The sequence below is a fragment of the Anomalospiza imberbis genome, unplaced genomic scaffold (assembly GCF_031753505.1).
Source record: "Anomalospiza imberbis isolate Cuckoo-Finch-1a 21T00152 unplaced genomic scaffold, ASM3175350v1 scaffold_287, whole genome shotgun sequence".
Taxonomy (NCBI): domain Eukaryota; kingdom Metazoa; phylum Chordata; class Aves; order Passeriformes; family Viduidae; genus Anomalospiza; species Anomalospiza imberbis.
The window spans coordinates 1-22,803 of record NW_027099911.1 but is presented as its reverse complement, the minus strand read 5'-3'; the positions used below and the strand labels follow the sequence as shown (position 1 = coordinate 22,803).

General features: G+C 53.9%; 2 protein-coding genes across 2 annotated transcripts in view; one reads left to right on the top strand and one right to left on the bottom strand.

Annotated features, from left to right (window-relative positions):
• PRR12 (proline rich 12) overlaps window positions 1-13,099 on the bottom strand; it is a 45,566-nt gene extending 32,467 nt beyond the window's left edge. Inside the window, 2 exon segments of the mRNA XM_068178270.1 lie at window positions 5,306-5,418; window positions 12,873-13,099. Of these exon segments, the coding sequence (XP_068034371.1) occupies window positions 5,306-5,418; window positions 12,873-12,958 (199 nt within the window). The 5' untranslated portion in view covers window positions 12,959-13,099.
• Window positions 13,100-14,418: 1,319 nt separating this feature from the next.
• On the top strand, window positions 14,419-22,763 carry NOSIP (nitric oxide synthase interacting protein; the record flags this gene model as incomplete). Its single annotated transcript, XM_068178268.1, has 4 exons — window positions 14,419-14,760; window positions 14,840-14,945; window positions 18,414-18,495; window positions 22,722-22,763. Coding segments are annotated over exons 1-4 (300 nt in total), but the record flags the coding sequence as incomplete, so codon positions are not given.
• Between the last annotated feature and the right edge of the window lie 40 nt (window positions 22,764-22,803).

Below are 22,803 nucleotides of genomic sequence, written 5' to 3'. Positions count from 1 at the left end.
AGGGGGGGAAATGTGAGGGAAAAAGGGGGGAAATGTGAGGGGGAAAGGGGGGAAATGTGGGGGAAAAAGGGAGAAAATGTGTGGGAAAAAGGGGGGAAATGCGAGGGGGAAAAGGGGGGAAATATGAGGGAAAAAGGGAGAAAATGTGAGGGAAAAGGGGGAAATGTGAGGGAAAAAAAGATGGGAATTGTGAGGGGAAAAGGGGGGAAATATGAGGGAAAAAGGGGGGAAATGCGAGGGGGAAAAGGGGGGAAATGTGAGGGGAAAAGGGGGGAAATGTGAGGGAAAAAGGGGGAAATGTGAGGGAAAAAGGGGGGAAATGTGAGGGGGAAAAGGGGGGAAATGTGGGGGAAAAAGGGGGGAAATATGAGGGAGAAAAAGAGGAATTGTGAGAGAAAAAGGGAGAAAATATGAGGGAAAAAGGGGGGAAATGCAAGGGGGAAAAGGGGGGAAATATGAGGGAAAAAGGGAGAAAATGTGAGGGAAAAAGGGGGGAAATGTGAGGGAAAAAGGGAGAAAATATGAGGGAAAAAGGGGGGAAATGCGAGTGGGAAAAGGGGGGGAAATGTGAGGGAAAAAGGGGGGAAATGTGAGGGGAAAAAAGGGGGAATGGGAGGGGGAAAAAAGTGGGAAACGTGAAGAAAGAAAAGGGTAAGGAATGTGAGGGCAAAGAACGAGAAACGTGAGGAGAAAATGCGTGGGAAAAAGACAAAGCAAAGCAACGCGAAATATAAAGGGAAAAATTGGTGGGAAACGTTAGGGGAAAAGGTGAGAAACGTAAACGGAAAAAGAAAGCATAAAACTTTGGGAGACAAAACGGTGGCAAATGCAAGAAAGGATATAGCCAAAAACCTGAAAGGAAAAAGGGTGGGAAATGTGAGGGGGAAAAAAGCAGGAAAGGATAGGAAAAAAGCAGGAAACGTGAGTGAGGAAAAAAGGGTACGGGGGAAAAATTGGTGGGAAATGCGAGGGAAGAAAACGTGGGAAATGTGAGGGGAAAAAGCGGGAAATGTGAGGGGGAAAACTGGGAGACGTGAGGGGAAAAAGGGCAGGAAATGCGAGAGGGAAAAGGCAGGAAAAGAGACAACAGAGGAGCAGGAAGCATAACAAGAAAAATTACTGAGAAATATTACAGGAAAAAAGATAAGAAATGTGAATAAAAGAAAGGTGTAAAACTTGAGGGAGCGAAATGGCGGCAAATGCAAAAAAGGAAATAGTTGGAAACCTGAGAGGAGAAAAGGGTGGAAAATGCGAGAGGGAAAAAGGGCATGAGGGAAGAATTGGTGGGAAACGTGAGGGGAAAAAAAGTGGGAAATGTGAGGGGAAAAGGGTAGGAAAGGTGAGGGGAAAAGGGGGAAATGTGAGGGGAGAAAAGGGGGAAATGTGAGGGGAAAAAGGGGGAAATGTGAGGGGAAAAAGGGGGAAATGTGAGGGGGAAATGGGTGGGAAATGAGACAACAAAGTGGCAAGAAACGCAAAGAGAAAAAGCAGCCAGAAACGTTAGGAGCAAAAAGGTGAGAACCGCAAAGGGAAAAGAAAGGTGTTAAACTTGAGGAGACAAAATGGCAGCAAACGCGAGAAAGGAAAGAGATGGAAAGTTGAAGGGAAAACGGGTGGGAAAATGTGAGAGGAGAAAAATGCATGAGGGAAGAAATGGTGGGAAATGTGAGCAGAAAAAAGTGAGAAACGGGAAGGGAAAAAGAGTGGGAAATGTGAGGGGGGAAAAGTGGGAAATGTGAGGGGAAAAGAGCGGGAAATGTCAGGGGAAAAAGGGGGGAAATGTGAGGGGAAAAGGGCAGGAAACATGAGGGGAAAAAGTGGGAAATGTAAGGGGAAAAAGGGGGAAAGGTGAGGGGAAAAAGGGGGAAACGTGAGGGGAAAAAGTGGGAAATGTGAGGGGGAAAAAGGGGGAAATGTGAGGGGAAAAAGTGGGAAATGTGAGGGGAAAAAGTGGGAAATGTGAGGGGGAAAGGGTGGGAAATGTGAGGGGTCAAGACAGCAGAAACCTGAAGGGAAGATGGAGGGTAAGATTTGGAAAAAGCGAGAAATGTGAGGGGAAAAAGGGGGAAATGTGAGGGGAAAATTGGGAAATGTGAGGGGAAAAAGTGGGAAATGTTAGGGGAAAAAGGGGGAAATGTGAGGGGAAAAGGGGGAAATGTGAGGGGAAAAAGTGGGAAATGTGAGGGGAAAAAGTGGGAAATGTGAGGGGAAAAAGTGGGAAATGTGAGGGGAAAAAGTGGGAAACGTGAGGGGAAAAGGGGGAAATGTGAGGGGAAAAGGGGGAAATGTGAGGAGAAAAAGTGGGAAACGTGAGGGGGAAAGGGTGGGAAATGTGAGGGGAAAAGGGCGGGAAACGTGAGGGGTCAAGACAGCAGAAACCTGAAGGAAGATGGAGGGTAAGATTTAGGAAAAAGCGAGAAATGTGAGGGGAAAAAGGGGGAAATGTGAGGGGGAAATTGGGAAATGTGAGGGGAAAAAGTGGGAAATGTTAGGGGGAAAAAGGGGGAAATGTGAGGGGAAATGGGGGAAATGTGAGGGGAAAAAGTGGGAAATGTGAGGGGGGAAAAGGGGCGGGAAACGTGAGGGGTCAAGACAGCAGAAACCTGAAGGGAAGATGGAGGGTAAGATTTGGGAAAAAGCGAGAAATGTGAGGGGAAAAGGGTGGGAAATGGGGAAAAGTGCTGGAAACGTAAGGGGGGAAAAAGGCAGGAAAAACTGGGAAATGTGAGGGAAAATTGGCGGCAAAGGAGAGGGGAAAAAGGGCGGGAAACGTGAGGGGAAAAAGTAGGAAATGTGAGGGGGGAAAATTGGGAAATGTGGGGGGAAAGAGTAGGAAAGGTGAGAGAAAAAAGAGCAGGAAATGTGAGTGGAAAATATGGGAAATGCGAGGGGAAAATGGCAGGAAATGTGAGGGGGAAAAACTGGGAAATGTGAGGGGGAAAAGGGTGGGAAACATGAGGGGGAAAAGTAGGAAATGTGAGGGGGAGAAATTGGGAAATGTGAGGGGAAAAAGAGCAGGAAATGTGAGGGGAAAAAACTGGGAAATGTGAGGGGAAAACGGCAGGAAACGTGAGGGGAAAAAGGGGGGAAATGTGAGGGGGAAAAGTGGGAAATGTGAGGGGAAAAGAGCGAGAAATGTCGGGGGAAAAGTGGGAAATGTCGGGGGAAAAGTGGGAAATGAGAGGGGGAAAAGTGGGAAATGTGAGGGGAAAAAAGTAGGAAATGTCAGGGGAAAAGTGGGAAATGTGAGGGGGAAAAGTAGGAAATGAGAGGGGGGAAAAGTGGGAAACGTGAGGGGAAAAAGTGGGAAATGTGAGGGGAAAAAAGGGGAAACGTGAGGGGAAAAGAACGGGAAATGTCGGGGGAAAAATTGGAAATGTGAGAGGAAAAGTGGGAAATGTGAGGGGAGAAAAGCGGGAAACGTGAGGGGACAAACGTGGCAGGGTGACACAGCGCTGGGACATGGAAGTGACAAGGTGACACCGGGAGCTGGGGTCGCGGTGCTGCGCGGTCAGGGTGACACAAGGTGGGCGACGGGGGGTGACAGGAGGGGACACCAAGGGACAGAAACGGACAGAACGCAACAGAAAGCGGGTGTAGGTGACAGTCGCTGGCAGGAGGTGACAGAAGGTGACAGGAAGTGACAACAGGTGATAGAAGGTGACAAAACGTGAGAGTAGGTGACAAAATGTGACAGTAGGTGACAGCACCTGACAGAGGTGACAGTAGGCGACAGGAAGTGACAGTAGATGGCAGGAGGTGACAGGGGGTGACAGAAGATGACAAGCGGCGACAGAAAGTGACAGAAGGTGACAATGGGTGACAAAGAGTGACAGAAGGTGACGACAAGTGATAGAAGGCGACAAGCAGCGACAGTAGGGGACAAAAAGTGACAAGAAATGACAGTAGGTGACAATGGGTGACAGAAGGTGACAGAAGGCAACAAGCAATGACAGTAGGTGACAACAGGTGACAGAAGGTGACAGAAGGTGACAAGCAATGACAGTAGGTGACAACAGGTGACAGAAGGTGACAAGCAGCGACAGTAGGTGACAAAAAGTGACAAGCAATGACAGTAGGTGACAACAGGTGACAGAAGGTGACGAAAGGTGACAGAAGGCGACAAGGAGTGACAGTAGGTGACAAAAGGTGACAAGGAGTGACAGGAGGTGACAACAGGTGACTGTAGGTGATGGGGCGACAGAAGAAGACAAGCAGTGACAACAGGCGACAGTAGGCAACAGAAGGTGACAGAAAGTGACAGGGAGCGACAACAGGTGACAGTAGGTGACAAAGAATGACAGTAGGTGACAACAGGTGACAAGGAGTGACAGAAGATGACAGAAGGCGATAGGGTGACAGAAAGTGACAGAAGGTGATGGGGTGTCAGTAGGCGACACAAGGTGCAAGGAGTGACAGTAGGTGACACGGGTGGCAGAAGGTGACACGGGTGGCAGAAGGTGACAGCGGGTGGCAGAAGGTGACAGCGGGTGACAGTAGGTGACAGTGGGTGGCAGAAGGTGACAGCGGGTGACAGAAGGTGACACGGGTGGCAGAAGGTGACAGCGGGTGGCAGAAGGTGACAGCGGGTGACAGTAGGTGACACGGGTGGCAGAAGGTGACAGCGGGTGACAGTAGGTGACAGTGGGTGGCAGAAGGTGACAGCGGGTGGCAGAAGGTGACACGGGTGGCAGAAGGTGACATGGGTGGCAGAAGGTGACACGGGTGACAGTAGGTGACACGGGTGGCAGAAGGTGACACGGGTGGCAGAAGGTGACAGCGGGTGGCAGAAGGTGACACGGGTGACAGAAGGCGACAGCGGGTGGCAGAAGGTGACACGGGTGGCAGTAGGTGACACGGGTGGCAGAAGGTGACAGCGGGTGGCAGAAGGTGACACGGGTGACAGAAGGCGACAGCGGGTGGCAGAAGGCGACACGGGTGGCAGAAGGTGGCAGAAGGTGACAGCGGGTGGCAGAAGGTGACACGGGTGACACAAGGTGGCAGAAGGTGGCAGAAGGTGACACGGGTGGCAGTAGGTGACAGCGGGTGGCAGAAGGTGGCACGGGTGGCAGAAGGTGACACGGGTGACAGAAGGTGACATGGGTGGCAGAAGGTGACACGGGTGGCAGAAGGTGGCAGAAGGTGACACGGGTGACAGAAGGTGGCAGAAGGTGACACGGGTGGCAGAAGGTGGCAGAAGGTGACACGGGTGACAGAAGGTGACAGCGGGTGGCAGAAGGTGACACGGGTGGCAGAAGGTGGCACGGGTGGCAGAAGGTGGCAGAAGGTGACACGGGTGCCGTACCTGGCGGGTGGTGGTTGGCCGCATAGCCCTGCAGCGGGTGGGGCGCTCCGTAGGGCTGCCGGTGCAGCAGGTCGGGGTCGGGGTGCGACCCCCGCGAGCCCCCGTACACCAGGCTGGGGACAGGGACAGGTGTGTCACACGGGATTGTCACACCCAGCCCGGCTGGGGACAGGGACAGGTGTGTCACACGGGATTGTCACACCCAGCCGAGGTGGGGACAGGGACAGGTGTGTCACACGGGATTGTCACACCCACCCCAGGCTGGGGACAGGGACAGGTGTGTCACACGGGATTGTCACACCCAGCCCGGCTGGGGACAGGGACAGGTGTGTCACACGGGATTGTCACACCCAGCCGGGCTGGGGACAGGGACAGGTGTGTCACACGGGATTGTCACACCCAGCCGAGGTGGGGACAGGGACAGGTGTGTCACACGGGATTGTCACACCCACCAGGCTGGGGACAGGGACAGGTGTGTCACACTGGATTGTCACACCCACCCCAGGCTGGGGACAGGGACAGGTGTGTCACACGGGATTGTCACACCCAGCCCGGCTGGGGACAGGGACAGGTGTGTCACACGGGATTGTCACCACCCACCCCGGCTGGGGACAGGGACAGGTGTGTCACACGGGATTGTCACACCCAGCCGAGGTGGGGACAGGGACAGGTGTGTCACACGGGATTGTCACACCCAGCCGAGGTGGGGACAGGGACAGGTGTGTCACACGGGATTGTCACACCCACCCCAGGCTGGGGACAGGGACAGGTGTGTCACACGGGATTGTCACACCCAGCCCAGCTGGGGACAGGGACAGGTGTGTCACACGGGATTGTCACACCCACCCCAGGCTGGGGACAGGGACAGGTGTGTCACACGGGATTGTCACACCCACCCCAGCTGGGGACAGGGACAGGTGTGTCACACGGGATTGTCACACCCACCCCAGGCTGGGGACAGGGACAGGTGTGTCACACGGGATTGTCACACCCAGCCCAGGTGGGGACAGGGACAGGTGTGTCACACGGGATTGTCACACCCAGCCCAGCTGGGGACAGGGACAGGTGTGTCACACGGGATTGTCACACCCAGCCGAGGTGGGGACAGGGACAGGTGTGTCACACGAGATTGTCACACCCAGCCAGGCTGGGGACAGGGACAGGTGTGTCACACGGGATTGTCACACCCAGCCCAGGCTGGGGACAGGGACAGGTGTGTCACACGGGATTGTCACACCCAGCCCAGGCTGGGGACAGGGACAGGTGTGTCACACGGGATTGTCACACCCAGCCCAGGCTGGGGACAGGGACAGGTGTGTCACACGGGATTGTCACACCCAGCCGAGGTGGGGACAGGGACAGGTGTGTCACACGGGATTGTCACACCCAGCCCGGCTGGGGACAGGGACAGGTGTGTCACACGGGATTGTCACACCCAGCCGAGGTGGGGACAGGGACAGGTGTGTCACACGGGATTGTCACACCCACCAGGCTGGGGACAGGGACAGGTGTCACTGTCACCGCCCCCACAACGCTGTGACAGGTGTGACACAGGTGTGCACAACACGTGTGACACGAGCGGTGTGAGCTGTGCACACCTGTGTGTGACAGGTGTGGCACAGGTGTGAGACCCACAGGCGTGTGACACGTGTGACACAGGTGTGTGACAGGTGTGACACACCCACTCCCAGGTGTGCCACACCCACATACAGGTGTGACAGACCCACTCCCAGGTGTGCCACACCCACTCCCAGGTGTGACAAGTACACAGGTGTGACACACCCACTCCCAGGTGTGCCACACCCACTCCCAGGTGTGACCTGAACACAGGTGTGCCACACCCACTCCCAGGTGTGACACACCCACTCCCAGGTGTGACCTGAACACAGGTGTGCCACACCCACTCCCAGGTGTGACACACCCACTCCCAGGTGTGCCACACCCACTCCCAGGTGTGAGAAGTACACAGGTGTGACACACCCACACCCAAGTGTGACCTGAACACAGGTGTGCCACACCCACTCCCAGGTGTGCCACACCCCCACACAGGTGTGCCACACCCACTCCCAGGTGTGCCACACCCTCAGGTGTGCCAGCCACTGATGCTCAGGTGTGCCACACCCCCACAGGTGTGCCACGTGTGACACAGGTGTGACACAGGCACACACAGGTGTGACACCCCAAATCCTGGTACAATGGGACCCCTGCCCCCCAAATCCTGGAGCACCCCAAATCCTGGAGCACCCCAAATCCCAGTGCAACGGGATCCCAGCACCCCAAATCCCAGCACTCACCAAATCCTGGAGCACCCCAAATCCCAGTGCAACAGGATCCCTGCACCCCAAATCCTGGGGCACCCCAAATCCTGGAGCACCCCAAATCCCGCTGTAACAGGATCCCCGCACCCCAAATCCCAGCACATCCCAAATCCTGGAGCACCCCAAATCCCACTGCAAGGGATCCCTGCACCCCAAATCCTGGTGTAATGGGATCCCTGCCCCCCAAATCCTGGAGCACCCCAAATCCCAGTGCAACAGAATCCCTGCACCCCAAATCCCAGCACACCCCAAATACTGGAGCACCCCAAATCCCAGCGCAACAGGATCCCTGCACCCCAAATCCTGGTGTAATGGGATCCCTGTCCCCCAAATCCCAGCACACCCCAAATCCCAGTGCAACAGGATCCCAGCACCCCAAATCCCAGCACACCCCAAATCCCGGTGTAACAGGATCCCAGCACCCCAAACTCTGGGGCCCCCAAATCCTGCTGTAACGGGATCCCAGCACCCCAAATCCCAGCACAACCCAAATCCTGGAGCACCCCAAATCCCACTGTAATGGGATCCCTGCCCCCGAAATCCCGGAGCACCCCAAATCCTGGAGCACCCCAAATCCCACTGTAATGGGATCCCAGCACCCCAAACCCTGGTGTACCCCAAACCCTGGTGTAATGGGATCCCTGCACCCCAAATCCCAGTGCAACAAGATCCCTGCACCCCAAACCCTGGGGCACCCCAAATCCCAGTATAACAGGATCCCTGCACCCCAAATCCTGGGGCACCCCAAACCCTGGGGTAACGGGATCCCAGCACCCCAAATCCCAAAGCAACAAGATCCCTGCACCCCAATCTTGGGGCACCCCAAATCCCAGTATAACGGGATCCCAGCACCCCAAATCCAGGTGTGACAGGAACCCACCGGCCCAATTCTCCAGGGAGACCCCGAATCCCTCAGCACACCCCAAATCCCCGCACACCCCAAATCCTGGTGTAATGGGATCCCTGCACCCCAAATCCTGGAGCACCCCAAATCCTGGAGCACCCCAAATCCCACTGTAATGGGATCCCAGCACCCCAAATCCTGGTGTAATGGGATCCCTGCCACCCAAATCCTGGAGCACCCCAAATCCCACTGTAATGGGATCCTGGCACCCCAAACCCTGGGGCACCCCAAATCCCAGTATAACGGGATTCCTGCACCCCAAATCCCCGCACACCCCAAATCCAGGTGTAACAGGAACCCACCGGCCCAATTCTCCAGGGAGACCCCGAATCCCTCAGCACCCCAAATCCCCGCACACCCCAAATCCCTCAGCACCCAATTTCCTGCTGGAACAGGATCACAGCACCCCAATCCACCTGCACCCCAAATCCTAGCGCACCCCAAATCCCGGTGGAACGCGATCCCTGCACCCCAATCCGCTGTAATGGGATCCATGCACCCCAAATTCGGCTGTAACGGGATCCACGCACCCCAAATCCCGGAGGAACACGATCCCTGCACCCCAAATTCCGGTGTAATGGGATCCCTGCACCCCCAAATCCCGCTGTAACGGGATCCATGCACCCCAAATCATGCTGTAAATGGGATTGCGGCAACCCAAATCCTGCTGTAACGGGATCCCTGCACCCCAAATCCGGGAGTAACGGGATCCATGCACCCCAAATCCCGGTGTAACGGGATCCATGCACCCCAAATCCCAGTGTAACGGGATCCATGCACCCCAAATCCCGGTGGAACAGGATCCATGCACCCCAAATCCCGCTGTAATGGGACTGCAGCACCCCAAATCCTGGTGTAACGGGATCCCTGCACCCCAAATCCCGGTGTAATGGGATTGCAGCACCCCAAATCAAGCTGTAAATGGGATTGCAGCACCCCAAATCCTGGTGGAACAGGATCCCTGCACCCCAAATCCTGGTGTAATGGGATTCCTGCACCCCAAATCACACTGTAAATGGGATTGCAGCACCCCAAATCCCGGTGTAACGGGATCCATGCACCGCCAAAATCCGGTGTAATGGGATCCATACACCCCAAATCCCGCTGTAAATAGGATTGCGGCACCCCAAATCCTGGTGGAACGCGATCCCTGCACCCCAAACTCCGCTGTAATGGGATCCCTGCGCCCCAAATTCGGCTGTAACGGGATCCACGCACCCCAAATTCCGGTGGAACGCGATCCCTGCACCCCAAATTCTGGTGTAATGGGATCCCTGCACCCCAAACTCCGCTGTAACGGGATCCACGCACCCCAAATTCCAGTGGAACGCGATCCCTGCACCCCAAATACCGCTGTAACGGGATCCATGCACCCCCAAATCCCGGTGTAATGGGATCCATGCACCCCAAATCCTGCTGTAATGGGATCCATGCACCCCAAATCCCAGTGGAACGGGATTCATGCACCCCCAAATCCTGGTGTAATAGGATCGATGCACCCCAAATCCCAGTGTAACGGGATCCATGCACCCCAAATCCTGCTGCAAATGGGATTGCAGCACCCCAAATCCTGCTGTAAATGGGATCGCAGCACCCAAAATCCCGGTGTAATGGGATTGCAGCACCCCAAATCCCCGTGTTACGGGATCCATGCACCCCAAATCCTGCTGTAAATGGGATTGCAGCACCCCAAATCCTGGTGTAATGGGATTTCAGCTCCCCAAATCCCGGTGTAATGGGATCCACGCACCCCAAATACCGCTGTAACGGGATCCATGCACCCCAAATCCCGGTGTAATGGGATTGCAGCACCCAAAATCCCGCTGTAATGGGATCCCTACACCCCAAACTCCACTGTAACGGGATCCACGCACCCCAAATCCCGCTGTAATGGGATCCATGCACCCCAAATCCTGGTGTAACGGGATCCATGCACCCCCAAATCCCGGTGTAATGGGTCCATGCACCCCAAATCCTGCTGTAAATGGGATCCATGCACCCCAAATCCTGCTGTAATGGGATCCATGCACCCCAAATCCCAGTGGAACAGGATTCATGCACCCCCAAATCCTGGTGTAATAGGATCGAGGCACCCCAAATCCCGGTGTAATGGGATTGCAGCACCCCAAATCCCGGTGTAATGGGATCCATGCACCCCAAATCCCGGTGTAATGGGATCCATGCACCCCAAATCATGCTGTAAATAGGATTGCGGCACCCCAAATCCTGGTGGAACGGGATCCCTGCACCCCAAATCTCGGTGTAATGGGATTGCAGCACCCCAAATCCCAGTGTTACGGGATCCATGCTCCCCAAATCCCGGTGTAATTGGATCCCTGCACCCCAAATCCTGGTGGAATGGGATCCATGCACCCCAAATCACGCTGTAAATGGGATTGCAGCACCCCAAATCCCAGTGTCACGGGATCCATGCACCCCAAATCCTGGTGTAATGGGATCCATGCACCCCAAATCCCAGTGGAACGGGGTCCCTGCACCCAAAATCACGGTGTAACGGGATCCCTGCACCCCAAACTCAGCTATAATGGGATCCATGCACCCCAAATCCTGCTGTAATGGGATCCATGCACCCCAAATCCCGCTGTAACCAGATCAATGCACCCCAAATTCCGGTGTAACGGGATCCCTGCACCCCAAATCCCGGTGTAACGGGATCCACGCACCCCAAATCCTGCTGTAATGGGATTGCAGCACCCCAAATCCTGGTGGAACGGGATCCCTGCACCCCAAACTCTGCTATAATGGGATCCCTGCACTCCAAATCCCGGTGTAATGGGATTCCTGCACCCCAAATCACGCTGTAAATGGGATTGCAGCACCCCAAATCCCGGTGTAACGGGATCCCTGCACCCCAAATCCCGATGTAAGGGGATCCCTGCACCCCAAATCCTGGTGTAATCAGATCCCTGCACCCCAAATCCCAATGTAACGGCATCCATGCACCCCAAATCCGGGTGTAACAGAATCACAGCATCCCAACACTCCAGGGATGCCCCAAATTCCTGCACATCCCAAATCCCGGCACACCCCAACTCCCAGCGTAATGGGATCCCAGCACCTCAATCCTCCAGGGAAACCCCAAATCCCGGTGCAATGGGACCACAGCAACCCAAATCCCAGCACACCCCAAATCCTTCAGCACCCCAAGTCTCACTGTAATGGGACCCCAACACCCCAAACCCCGGTGTAACGGGATCCCTGCACCCCAAACCCCGGTGTACCGGGACCCCAACACCCCAAACCCCGGTGTAACGGGACCCCTGCACCCCAAACCCCGGTGTACCGGGACCCCTGCACCCCAAACCCCGGTGTAATGGGATCCCTGCACCCCAAACCCCGGTGTACCGGGACCCCTGCACCCCAAACCCCGGTGTAACGGGATCCCTGCACCCCAAACCCCGGTGTAACGGGACCCCTGCACCCCAAACCCCGGTGTACCGGGATCCCTGCACCCCAAACCCCGCTGTAACGGGACCCCTGCACCCCAAACCCCGGTGTAACGGGATCCCTGCACCCCAAACCCCGCTGTAACGGGACCCCTGCACCCCAAACCCCGGTGTACCGGGATCCCTGCACCCCAAACCCCGGTGTACCGGGATCCCTGCACCCAAAACCCTGGTGTACCGGGATCCCTGCACCCAAAACCCCGGTGTAACGGGACCCCTGCACCCAAAACCCTGGTGTAACAGGACCCCTGCACCCCAAACCCCGGTGTAACGGGACCCCTGCACCCCAAATCCCCAGGACCCCAATTCCCGCTGTAACGGGACCCCTCACCCCAATTCCCGCTGTAACGGGACCCCTCACCCCAATTCCCGCTGTAACGGGACCCCTCACCCCAATTCCCGTTCTAACGGGACCCCTCACCCCAATTCCCGTTCTAACGGGACCCCTCACCCCAATTCCCGCTGTAACGGGACCCCTCACCCCAATTCCCGTTCTAACGGGACCCCTCACCCCAATTCCCGCTGTAACGGGACCCCTCACCCCAATTCCCGTTCTAACGGGACCCCTCACCCCAATTCCCGTTCTAACGGGACCCCTCACCCCAAACCCCGCTGTAACGGGACCCCTCACCCCAATTCCCGTTCTAACGGGACCCCTCACCCCAATTCCCGCTGTAACGGGACCCCTCACCCCAATTCCCGCTGCAACGGGACCCCTCACCCCAATTCCCGCTGTAACGGGACCCCTCACCCCAAACCCCGCCGCCCCCCAACCCCCTCCTCCCCCCATCCCCCCGCCGCCCTCCCCCCGGTGCCGCCGCCGCCCCCTCCCCCCTCCGGTGCGCGCCCCCTTCCCCCGCTCAGAGCCCCCCCCTCACCTGGCCTTGGCCGAGCGCTCGTAGCTCCAGCCGGGCCCGGCGCTCAGCGGGTCCCCGAACCCGGCGGCCGGGTAGTTCCTGTCCATGGGGGCGGCGCCCCCCGGGGCCGGGCGGGGGTCGAGGGCCGGGGGGGCCGGGGGGCGGCCGGGCGGGGGGCGCCTCACGGAGCCGCCATGATGGAGCGGGGCCGCGCGCCGCCGCTTCCTCCCACACTGCACCGCGCGGGGCCCGAGCGGGGCCGCGCGGCGGCGGGAGCGCGGCGGGAGGGGCGGGGCCAGCGTGGGCCAATAGGGGGAGAGGGGCGCGGCCGGAGCGTGGCCGTAAAAGGGAAAAGGGGCGGGGCAAGCGGCGGGGAGAGACAATGGCGGCGGGGAGAAAGGGGCGGGGCCAAGCGCGGCCGTAAATGGGCAAAAGGGCGTGGCCACGCAGTGGCGGGAGCGCTGAGGGGGCGGGGCCGCGCGGCGGTAAAAGGGCGGGGCCAAGCGACTCCAAATATGGGAAAAGGGCGTGGTCACACTGTGGCGGGGAGCGCTGAGGGGGCGGAGCCAGGCGGCGGTAAAAGGGCGGGGCCAAGCGACTCCAAATATGGAAAAGGGGCGTGGTCACGCGGTGGCGGGGAGCGCTGAGGGGGCGGGGCCACGCGGCGGTAAAAGGGCGGGGCCAAGCGACGCCGAATATGGAAAAGGGGCGTGGTCACGCAGTGGCGGGGAGCGCTGAGGGGGCGGGGCCACGCGGCGGTAAAAGGGCGGGGCCAAGCGAAGCCGAATATGGAAAAGGGGCGTGGTCACGCAGTGGCGGGGAGCGCTGAGGGGGCGGGGCCACGCGGCGGTAAAAGGGCGGGGCCGAGCGACTCCGAATATGGAAAAGGGGCGTGGTCACACTGTGGCGGGGAGCGCTGAGGGGGCGGGGCCACGCGGCGGTAAAAGGGCGGGGCCAAGCGACTCCAAATATGGGAAAAGGGCGTGGTCACACAGTGGCGGGGAGCGCTGAGGGGGCGGGGCCAAGCGGCTCTGAATATGGAAAGAGGGCGTGGCCAGACGGCGGCGGGATTCCTTAGGGGCGGGGCCAAGCCTCATCTATAGGCAATTAAAGGGCGGGGTTAAGCGCCTCCGTATATGGAAAGAGGGCGTGGTCACAGAGTAGAGGGAGCGCTGAGGGGGCGGGGCCAAGCAGTGTCTCTAGGCGATAAACAGGCCGGGTTAACCACCTCCATATATGGAAAAGGGGCGTGGCCAGACGGCGTCTGGCGCCTTTGGGGCGGGGCCAAGTGGCATTTAGAGGCTGTTAAGGGGCGGGGTTATGCGCCTCCTTATATGGAAAAGAGGTGTGGCCACACAGTGGCGGGAGCCCTTAGGGGCGGGGCCAACCCGCGTCTATAGGCGATAAATGGGCGGGGCCAGGCCTTTTCTATAGGGGAAGGGGCGGGGTTAGGGCGTTGCCCTGTCTATATAAGGAAAGGAGGCGGGGTTTTCTCCGTATAGGGGCGGGCCGACGGAGGTCAGCACGGAGGGGGCGTGGCTAAGATGCTGAGTGACACTGGGCGGAACCGGCGCATACTGGGAGCAACTGGGAGCTGAGACGTAGGAGGGGCGGAACCAAAACGCTGCGCCCACCCGGACCCTTTCAGCCGGGGCGCGCTTCCGGTTCGCCACTTCCGCCTTCCGCTGCGGCGCCGGAGCCGGCCGTGAGGCGACCGCGGGCCCCACACCCCAAAACCCCGAAAAAACCCCGAAAAAACCCCAAAAAAAAACCCCGAGACCGCTTGAAATTGTGCTCTCCATCCCTCCAGGAGCATCCCGGAGCGGCTGAGGCGCGGCCATGACCCGGCACGGCAAGAACTGCACGGCGGGGGCCGTGTACAGCTACCACGAGCGGAAGAAGGACACAGGTGGCGCCGGGCTCGGGGCCTTCGGGGCCTTTGGGGCCACGGAGGGGAGGTGACACTCGTGTCTCTGTGTCGCCCGCAGCGGCCTCGGGTTACGGCACGCAGCGGGTGCGGGTGGGCCGTGACGCCATCAAGGATTTCGATTGCTGCTGCCTGTCCCTGCAGCCCTGCCGGGACCCCGTGGTGACGTGAGTGAGCCCCAAAAGCGCCCCCGAACCAGCCCGAAAAGGGCCCAAAACCAGCCCCGGCGTACCTAAATAACAGCCCCAAAACCAGCCTGAAATGCCCCCCGAAATATCCAAATAACAGCCCCTAAACTGCCCCGAAATACCCCCCGAAATACCCAAATAACAGCCCCAAAACTGCCTGAAATATCCAAATAACAACCCCAAAACTGCCCCGAAATGCCCCCCGAAATACCCAAATAACAGCCCCAAAACTGCCTGAAATACCCCCCGAAATACCCAAATAACAGCCCCAAAACTGCCTGAAATACCCCCCGAAATATCCAAATAACAGCCCCAAAACCAGCCTGAAATATCCAAATAACAGCCCCAAAACCAGCCTGAAATGCCCCCCGAAATACCCAAATAACAGCCCCAAAACTGCCTGAAATATCCAAATAACAGCCCCAAAACTGCCCCAAAATACCCAAATAACAGCCCCAAAACCAGCCCGAAATGCCCCCCAAAATATCCAAATAACAGCCCCAAAACCGCCCCGAAATGCCCCCCGAAATATCCAAATAACAGCCCCAAAACTGCCCCGAAATATCCAAATAACAGCCCCAAAGCAGCCCGAAATGCCCCCCGAAATACCCAAATAACAGCCCCAAAACCGCCCCGAAATACCGAAATAACAGCCCCAAAACTGCCCCGAAATGCCCCCCGAAATACCCAAATAACAGCCCCAAAACTGCCCCGAAAAATACCCAAATAACAGCCCCAAAACCAGCCCGAAATACCCCCCAAAATATCCAAATAACAGCCCCTAAACTGCCCCGAAATGCCCCCCAAAATACCCAAATAACAGCCCCAAAACTGCCCCGAAATATCCAAACAACAGCCCCAAAACCAGCCCGAAATGCCCCCCGAAATATCCAAATAACAGCCCCAAAACTGCCCCGAAATGCCCCCCAAAATATCCAAATAACAGCCCCAAAACTGCCCCGAAATGCCCCCTGAAATATCCAAATAACAGCCCCAAAACTGCCCCCAAACCAGCCCGAAAAGGGCCCAAAACCAGCCCCGGCGTACCCAAATAACAGCCCCAAAACTGCCTGAAATATCCAAATAACAGCCCCAAAACCAGCCCGAAATACCCCCCGAAATACCCAAATAACAGCCCCAAAACTGCCCCGGAATACCCCCCGAAATACCCAAATAACAGCCCCAAAACTGCCCCGAAATGCCCCCCGAAATATCCAAATAACAGCACCGAAACTGCCCCGAAATGCCCCCCGAAATATCCAAATAACAGCCCCAAAACTGCCCTGAAATACCCCCCGAAATACCCCCCAAAATACCCAAATAACAGCCCCAAAAGCGCCCCCAAACCAGCCCGAAAATGGCCCAAAACCAGCCCCGGCGTGCCCAAAAAACAGCCCCAAAACTGCCCCGAAATGCCCCCCGAAATACCCAAATAACAGCCCCTAAACTGCCCCGAAATACCCCCCGAAATACCCCCTAAAATACCCAAATAACAGCCCCAAAACTGCCTGAAATACCCAAATAACAGCCCCAAAACTGCCTGAAATACCCCCTGAAATACCCCCTAAAATACCCAAATAACAGCCCCTAAACTGCCCTGAAATACCCAAATAACAGCCCCAAAACTGCCTGAAATACCCAAATAACAGCCCCAAAACTGCCTGAAATACCCCCCGAAATACCCCCTAAAATACCCAAATAACAGCCCCTAAACTGCCCTGAAATACCCAAATAACAGCCCCAAAACTGCCCCGAAATACCCCCCAAAATACCCAAATAACAGCCCCAAAACCAGCCCGAAATGCCCCCCGAAATATCCAAATAACAGCCCCAAAACTGCCCCGAAATACCCAAATAACAGCCCCAAAACTGCCCCGAAATGCCCCCCAAAATACCCAAATAACAGCCCCAAAACCAGCCCGAAATGCCCCCCGAAATATCCAAATAACAGCCCCAAAACTGCCCTGAAATGCCCCCCGAAATATCCAAATAACAGCCCCAAAACTGCCCCGAAATGCCCCCCAAAATACCCAAATAACAGCCCCAAAACTGCCCTGAAATATCCAAATAACAGCCCCAAAACTGCCCCGAAATGCCCCACAAAATACCCAAATAACAGCCCCAAAACTGCCCTGAAATACCCAAATCACAGCCCCAAAACTGCCCCGAAATGCCCCCCGAAATATCCAAATAACAGCACCGAAACTGCCCCGAAATACCCAAATAACAGCCCCAAAACTGCCCCGAAATGCCCCCCGAAATACCCAAATAACAGCACCAAAACTGCCTGAAATACCCCCCGAAATACCCAAATAACAGCACCAAAACTGCCTGAAATACCCCCCGAAATACCCCCTAAAATACCCAAATAACAGCCCCAAAACCAGCCCGAAATGCCCCCCCGAAATATCCAAATAACAGCCCCAAAACCAGCCCGAAATGCCCCCCGAAATATCCAAATAACAGCACCGAAACTGCCCCGAAATATCCAAATAACAGCCCCAAAACAACTTCAAACCCTCCCCAGGACCCGAAATTCCCTCCAAATCCCCCAAAACCATCCCAAAGTGCCCCCAAAATCCCCCAAAACCATCCCAAAATCCCCCAAAACCATCCCAAAATCCCTAAAAATCCTCCAAAACCATCCCAAACCCCCCAAAATCCCCCAAAACCATCCTAAAGTCGCCAAAAATCCCCCAAAACCTTAACAAAATCCCCAGAAATCCCCCAAAACCATCCCAATATCCCAAAAACCATCCCAAAATCCCCCCAAATCCCCCAGAACCTTCCCAAAATCCCCAAAAATCCCCCGAAACCTTCCCAAATTCCCCAAAAATCCTCCAAAACCATCCCAAAATCCCCCAAAACCATCCCAATATCCCCCAAAACCCTCAAAAATCCCCCAAAACCTTCCCAGAATCCCCAAAAATCCCCCAAAACCATCCCAAAATCCCCAAAAATCCCCCAAAACCCCCCAAAATCATCCCAAAATTCCCAAAAATCCTCCAAAACCATCCCAAAAACTCTCAAAAATTCCCAATAACCATCCCAAAACCCCCAAAAATCCCCCAAAATCCCCCAAAACCATCTCAAATACCCCAAAAATCCCCCAAAACCATCCCAAATACCCCCAAAATTCCCCAAAACCATCCCAAAATCCCCCAAAACCATCCCAAAACCATCCCAAAATTCCCAAAAATCCCCCAAAACCATCCCAAAATCCCCCATAACCATCCCAAAATCCCTAAAAATCCTCCAAAACCATCCCAAAATCCCTAAAAATCCCCCAAAACCATCCCAAAAACTCTCAAAAATTCCCAAAAACCATCCCAAAACCCCCAAAAATCCCCCAAAACCATCCCAAAATCCCCAAAAATCCCCCAAAACCCCCCAAAATCCCCCAAAACCTCCCAAAATCCCCCAAAATTCCCCAATTTCTGCCCCCAGCCCCGACGGGTTCCTGTACGAGCGCGAGGCCATCGTGGGGTTCCTGCTGCACCAAAAAACCAAAATCGCCCGCGAGACCAAGGTGGGAGCAACCCCAAAAACCCCAAAAATCGCCCCAAAAACCCCAAAGTCACCCCAAAACTCCCTGAAACCAAAAAATACCCCAAAAATCACCCCCAAAAACCCCAAAATCACCCAAAACTTCCTGAAACCCAAAAAAAACCCCAAGAGTCACCCCCAAAAACCCCAAAAATCACCCCAAAACCCCAAAAATCACCCCAAAACTCCGTGAAACCCAAAAAAAACCGCCAAGAATCACCCCCAAAAACCCCAAAATCACCCCAAAACTCCCTGAAACCCAAAAAAACCCCCGAGAGTCACCCCAAAAACCCCAAAAATCACCCCAAAAAACCCCAAAATCACCCCAAAACTCCCTGAAACCCAAAAAACCCCCCCCAAAATCAGCCCAAAACCACCCCAAAACCTCCAAAAATCACCCCAAAACTCCCTGAAACCCAAAAAAAACCCCCAAGAGTCACCCCAAAAACCCCAAAAATCACCCCAAAACTCCCTGAAACCCAAAAAAAACCCCCAAGAATCACCCCAAAAACCCCAAAAATCACCCCAAAAACCCCAAAATCACCCCAAAACTCCCTGAAACCCAAAAAACCCCCCCCAAAATCAGCCCAAAACCACCCCAAAACCTCCAAAAATCACCCCAAAACTCCCTGAAACCCAAAAAAAACCCCCAAGAGTCACCCCAAAAACCCCAAAAATCACCCCAAAACTCCCTGAAACCCAAAAAAAAACCCCAAGAATCACCCCAAAAACCCCAAAAATCACCCCAAAAACCCCAAAATCACCCCAAAACTCCCTGAAACCCAAAAAAAAACCCCAAGAAACACCCCAAAAACCCCAAAAATCACCCCAAAACCTCCAAAAATCACCCCAAAACTCCCTGAAACCCAAAAAAACCCGCCAAGAATCACCCCAAAAATCCCAAAAAATCACCCCAAAAACCCAAAAATCACTCCAAAACTCCCTGAAACCCCCTAAAAGCCCCCAAAAATCACCCCAAAAACCCAAAAAATCACCCCAAAACCCCCAAAAATCACCCCAAAACTCCCTGAAACCCCCAAAAAACCCCAAGAGTCACCCCAAAAATCACCCAAAAACCCCCAAAAAAAACCCAAAACTCCCTGAAACCCCCCAAAAGACCCCCAAAATCACCCCAAAAACCCCAAAATCACCCCAAAACCTCCAAAAATCACCCCAAAACTCCCTGAAACCCAAAAAAACCGCCAAGAATCACCCCAAAAACCCCCAAAAAACACCCCAAAAAAACCTAAAATCACCCCCAAAAATCCCCAAACTCCCTGAAAAACCCCAAACAAAACCCCCAAAATCACCCCAAAAACCCCAAAAATCACCCCAAAACCTCCAAAAATCGCCCCAAAAACCCAAAAATCACCCCAAAACTCCCTGAAACCCAAAAAAAACCCCCAAGAGTCACCCTAAAAATCACCCCAAAACCTCCAAAAATCACCCCAGAACCCCAAAAAAATCCCAAAACTCCCTGAAACCCAAAAAAAACCCCAAAAATCACCCCAAAAACCAAAAAAATCACCCCAAAACCTCCAAAAATCACCCCAAAAATCCCAAAACTCCCTGGGAAACCCCAAACAAAATCCCCCAAAATCACCCCAAAACCCCCCTAAAAAAACCCTAAAAAAACCCCAAAACTCCCTGAAAAACGAGGATTTTGGGGCAAAATGAGGAAATTTGGGGTGGAATCTCAGAAATTTGGGGTTAAATCCCACAAATTTGGGGTAAAATCCAGAATTTTTGGGGTAAAATCCAGAATTTTTGGGGTAAATTTGGGGTAAAATCTCAGAAATTTGGGGTAAAACCACAGAAATTTGGGGTAAAATCCAGAATCCATGGGGTAAAATCTCAGAAATTTGGGGTAAAATCCAGAATTTTTGGGGTAAAATCCAGAATTTTTGGGGTAAATTTGGGGTAGAATCTCAGAAATTTGGGGTAAAACCACAGAAATTTGGGGTAAAATCCAGAATTTTTGGGGTGAAATCTCTGAAATTTGGGGTAAAACCACAGAAATTTGGGGTAAAATCCAGAATTTTTGGGGTAAAATCCAGAATTTTTGGGGTAAATTTGGGGTAAAATCCAGAAATTTTGGGGTAAAATCCAGAATTTTTGGGGTAAATTTGGGGTAGAATCTCAGAAATTTGGGGTAAAACCACAGAAATTTGGGGTAAAATCCAGAATTTTTGGGGTGAAATCTCAGAAATTTGGGGTAAAATCTCAGAAATTTGGGGTAAAATCCAGAATTTTTGGGGTGAAATCTCAGAAATTTGGGGTAAAATCCAGAATTTTTGGGGTGAAATCTCAGAAATTTGGGGTAAAATCTCAGAAATTTGGGGTAAAATCCAGAATTTTTGGGGTGAAATCTCAGAAATTTGGGGTAAAATCCAGAATTTTTGGGGTAAAATCCAGAATTTTTGGGGTAAATTTGGGGTAAAATCCAGAATTTTTGGGGTAAAATCTCAGAAATTTGGGGTGACATCCAGAATTTTTGGGGTGAAATCTCAGAAATTTGGGGTAAAATCCAGAATTTTTGGGGTAAATTTGGGGTAAAATCTTAGAAACTTGGGGTAAAATCCAGAATTTTTGGGGTAAAATTGGGATAAAATCTTAGAAATTTGGGGTAAAATCCAGAATTTTTGGGGTAAATTTGGGGTAAAATCTTAGAAATTTGGGGTAAAATCCAGAATTTTTGGGGTAAATTTGGGGTAAAATCTCTGATATTTGGGGTAAAACCACAGAAATTTTGGGGTAAAATCCAGAATTTTTTGGGGTAAATTTGGGGTAAAATCTTAGAAACTTGGGGTAAAATCCAGAATTTTTGGGGTAAAATTGGGATAAAATCTTAGAAATTTGGGGTAAAATCCAGAATTTTTGGGGTAAAATCCAGAATTTTTGGGGTAAAATCTCAGAAATTTGGGGTAAAATCCAGAATTTTTGGGGTAAAATCCAGAATTTTGGGGGAAAATTTGGGGTAAAACCACAGAAATTTGGGGTAAAATCCAGAATTTTTGGGGTAAATTTGGGGTAAAATCTCAGAAATTTGGGGTAAAACCCCAGGAATTTTTGGGTAAAATCCAGTATTTTTGGGGTAAATTTTGGGTAAAATCTTAGAAATTTTGGGTAAAATCCAGAATTTTTGGGGTAAAATCCAGAAATTTTGCGGTAAATTTGGGGTAAAACCACAGAAATTTGGGGTAAAATCCAGAATTTTTGGGGTAAAATCCAGAATTTTTGGGGTTAATCCCCGCAGTTTGGTTTTTGGGGTTCCCTGATGTTTTTGGGGCGCAGGCCTGGCAGCGGGGCAGGGATTTGGGGTGGGATTTTGGGGTTCCCCGATGGTTTTTGGGGTCTCTCCCCACATTTTGGGGTTCCCTGATGGTTTTTGGGGTTCCCTCCCCACATTTTGGGGTTCCCTGATGGTTTTTGGGGTCTCTCATCACATTTTGGGGTTCCCTGATGGTTTTCGAGGTCTCTCTCCCCACATTTTGGGGTTCCCCGATGGTTTTTGGGGTTCCCTCCCCACATTTTGGGGTTCCCCGATGGTTTTTGGGGTTCCCTCCCCACATTTTGGGGATCCCCGATGGTTTTTGGGGTCTCTCGTCACATTTTGGGGTTCCCCGATGGTTTTTGGGGTATCTCTCCACATTTTGGGGTTCCCCGATGGTTTTGGGGTTCCCTCCCCACATTTTGGGGTTCCCCGATGGTTTTTGGGGTCTCTCCCCACATTTTGGGGTTCCCCGATGGTTTTTGGGGTCTCTCCCCACATTTTGGGGTTCCCCGATGATTTTTGGGGTTCCCTCCCCACATTTTGGGGTTCCTCGATGGTTTTTGGGGTCTCTCCTCACATTTTGGGGTTCCCCGATGGTTTTTGGGGTTCCCTCCCCACATTTTGGGGTTCCCCGATGGTTTTCGAGGTCTCTCTCCCCATTTTGGGGTTCCCCGATGGTTTTGGGGTTCCCTCCCCACATTTTTGGGGTTCCCTGATGGTTTTTGGGGTTCCCTCCCCACATTTTGGGGTTCCCCGATGTTTTTTGGGGTTCCCGATGTTTTGGGGGTCCCCTGACGGTTTCGGGGCGCAGGCCTGGCAGCAGCAGCGGGGATTCCGGCTGGGTTTGGGCAGAGTTTGGGGTGGCTTTTCGGAGTTCCACGATGTTTTTTGGGGTTCCCGATGTTTTGGGGTCCCCTGACGGTTTCGGGGCGCAGGCCTGGCAGCGGCAGCGGGGATTCGGGCTGAGTTTGGGCTGGGTATTTGGGGGTTCCCCGATGTTTTTTGGGGTTCCCCGAT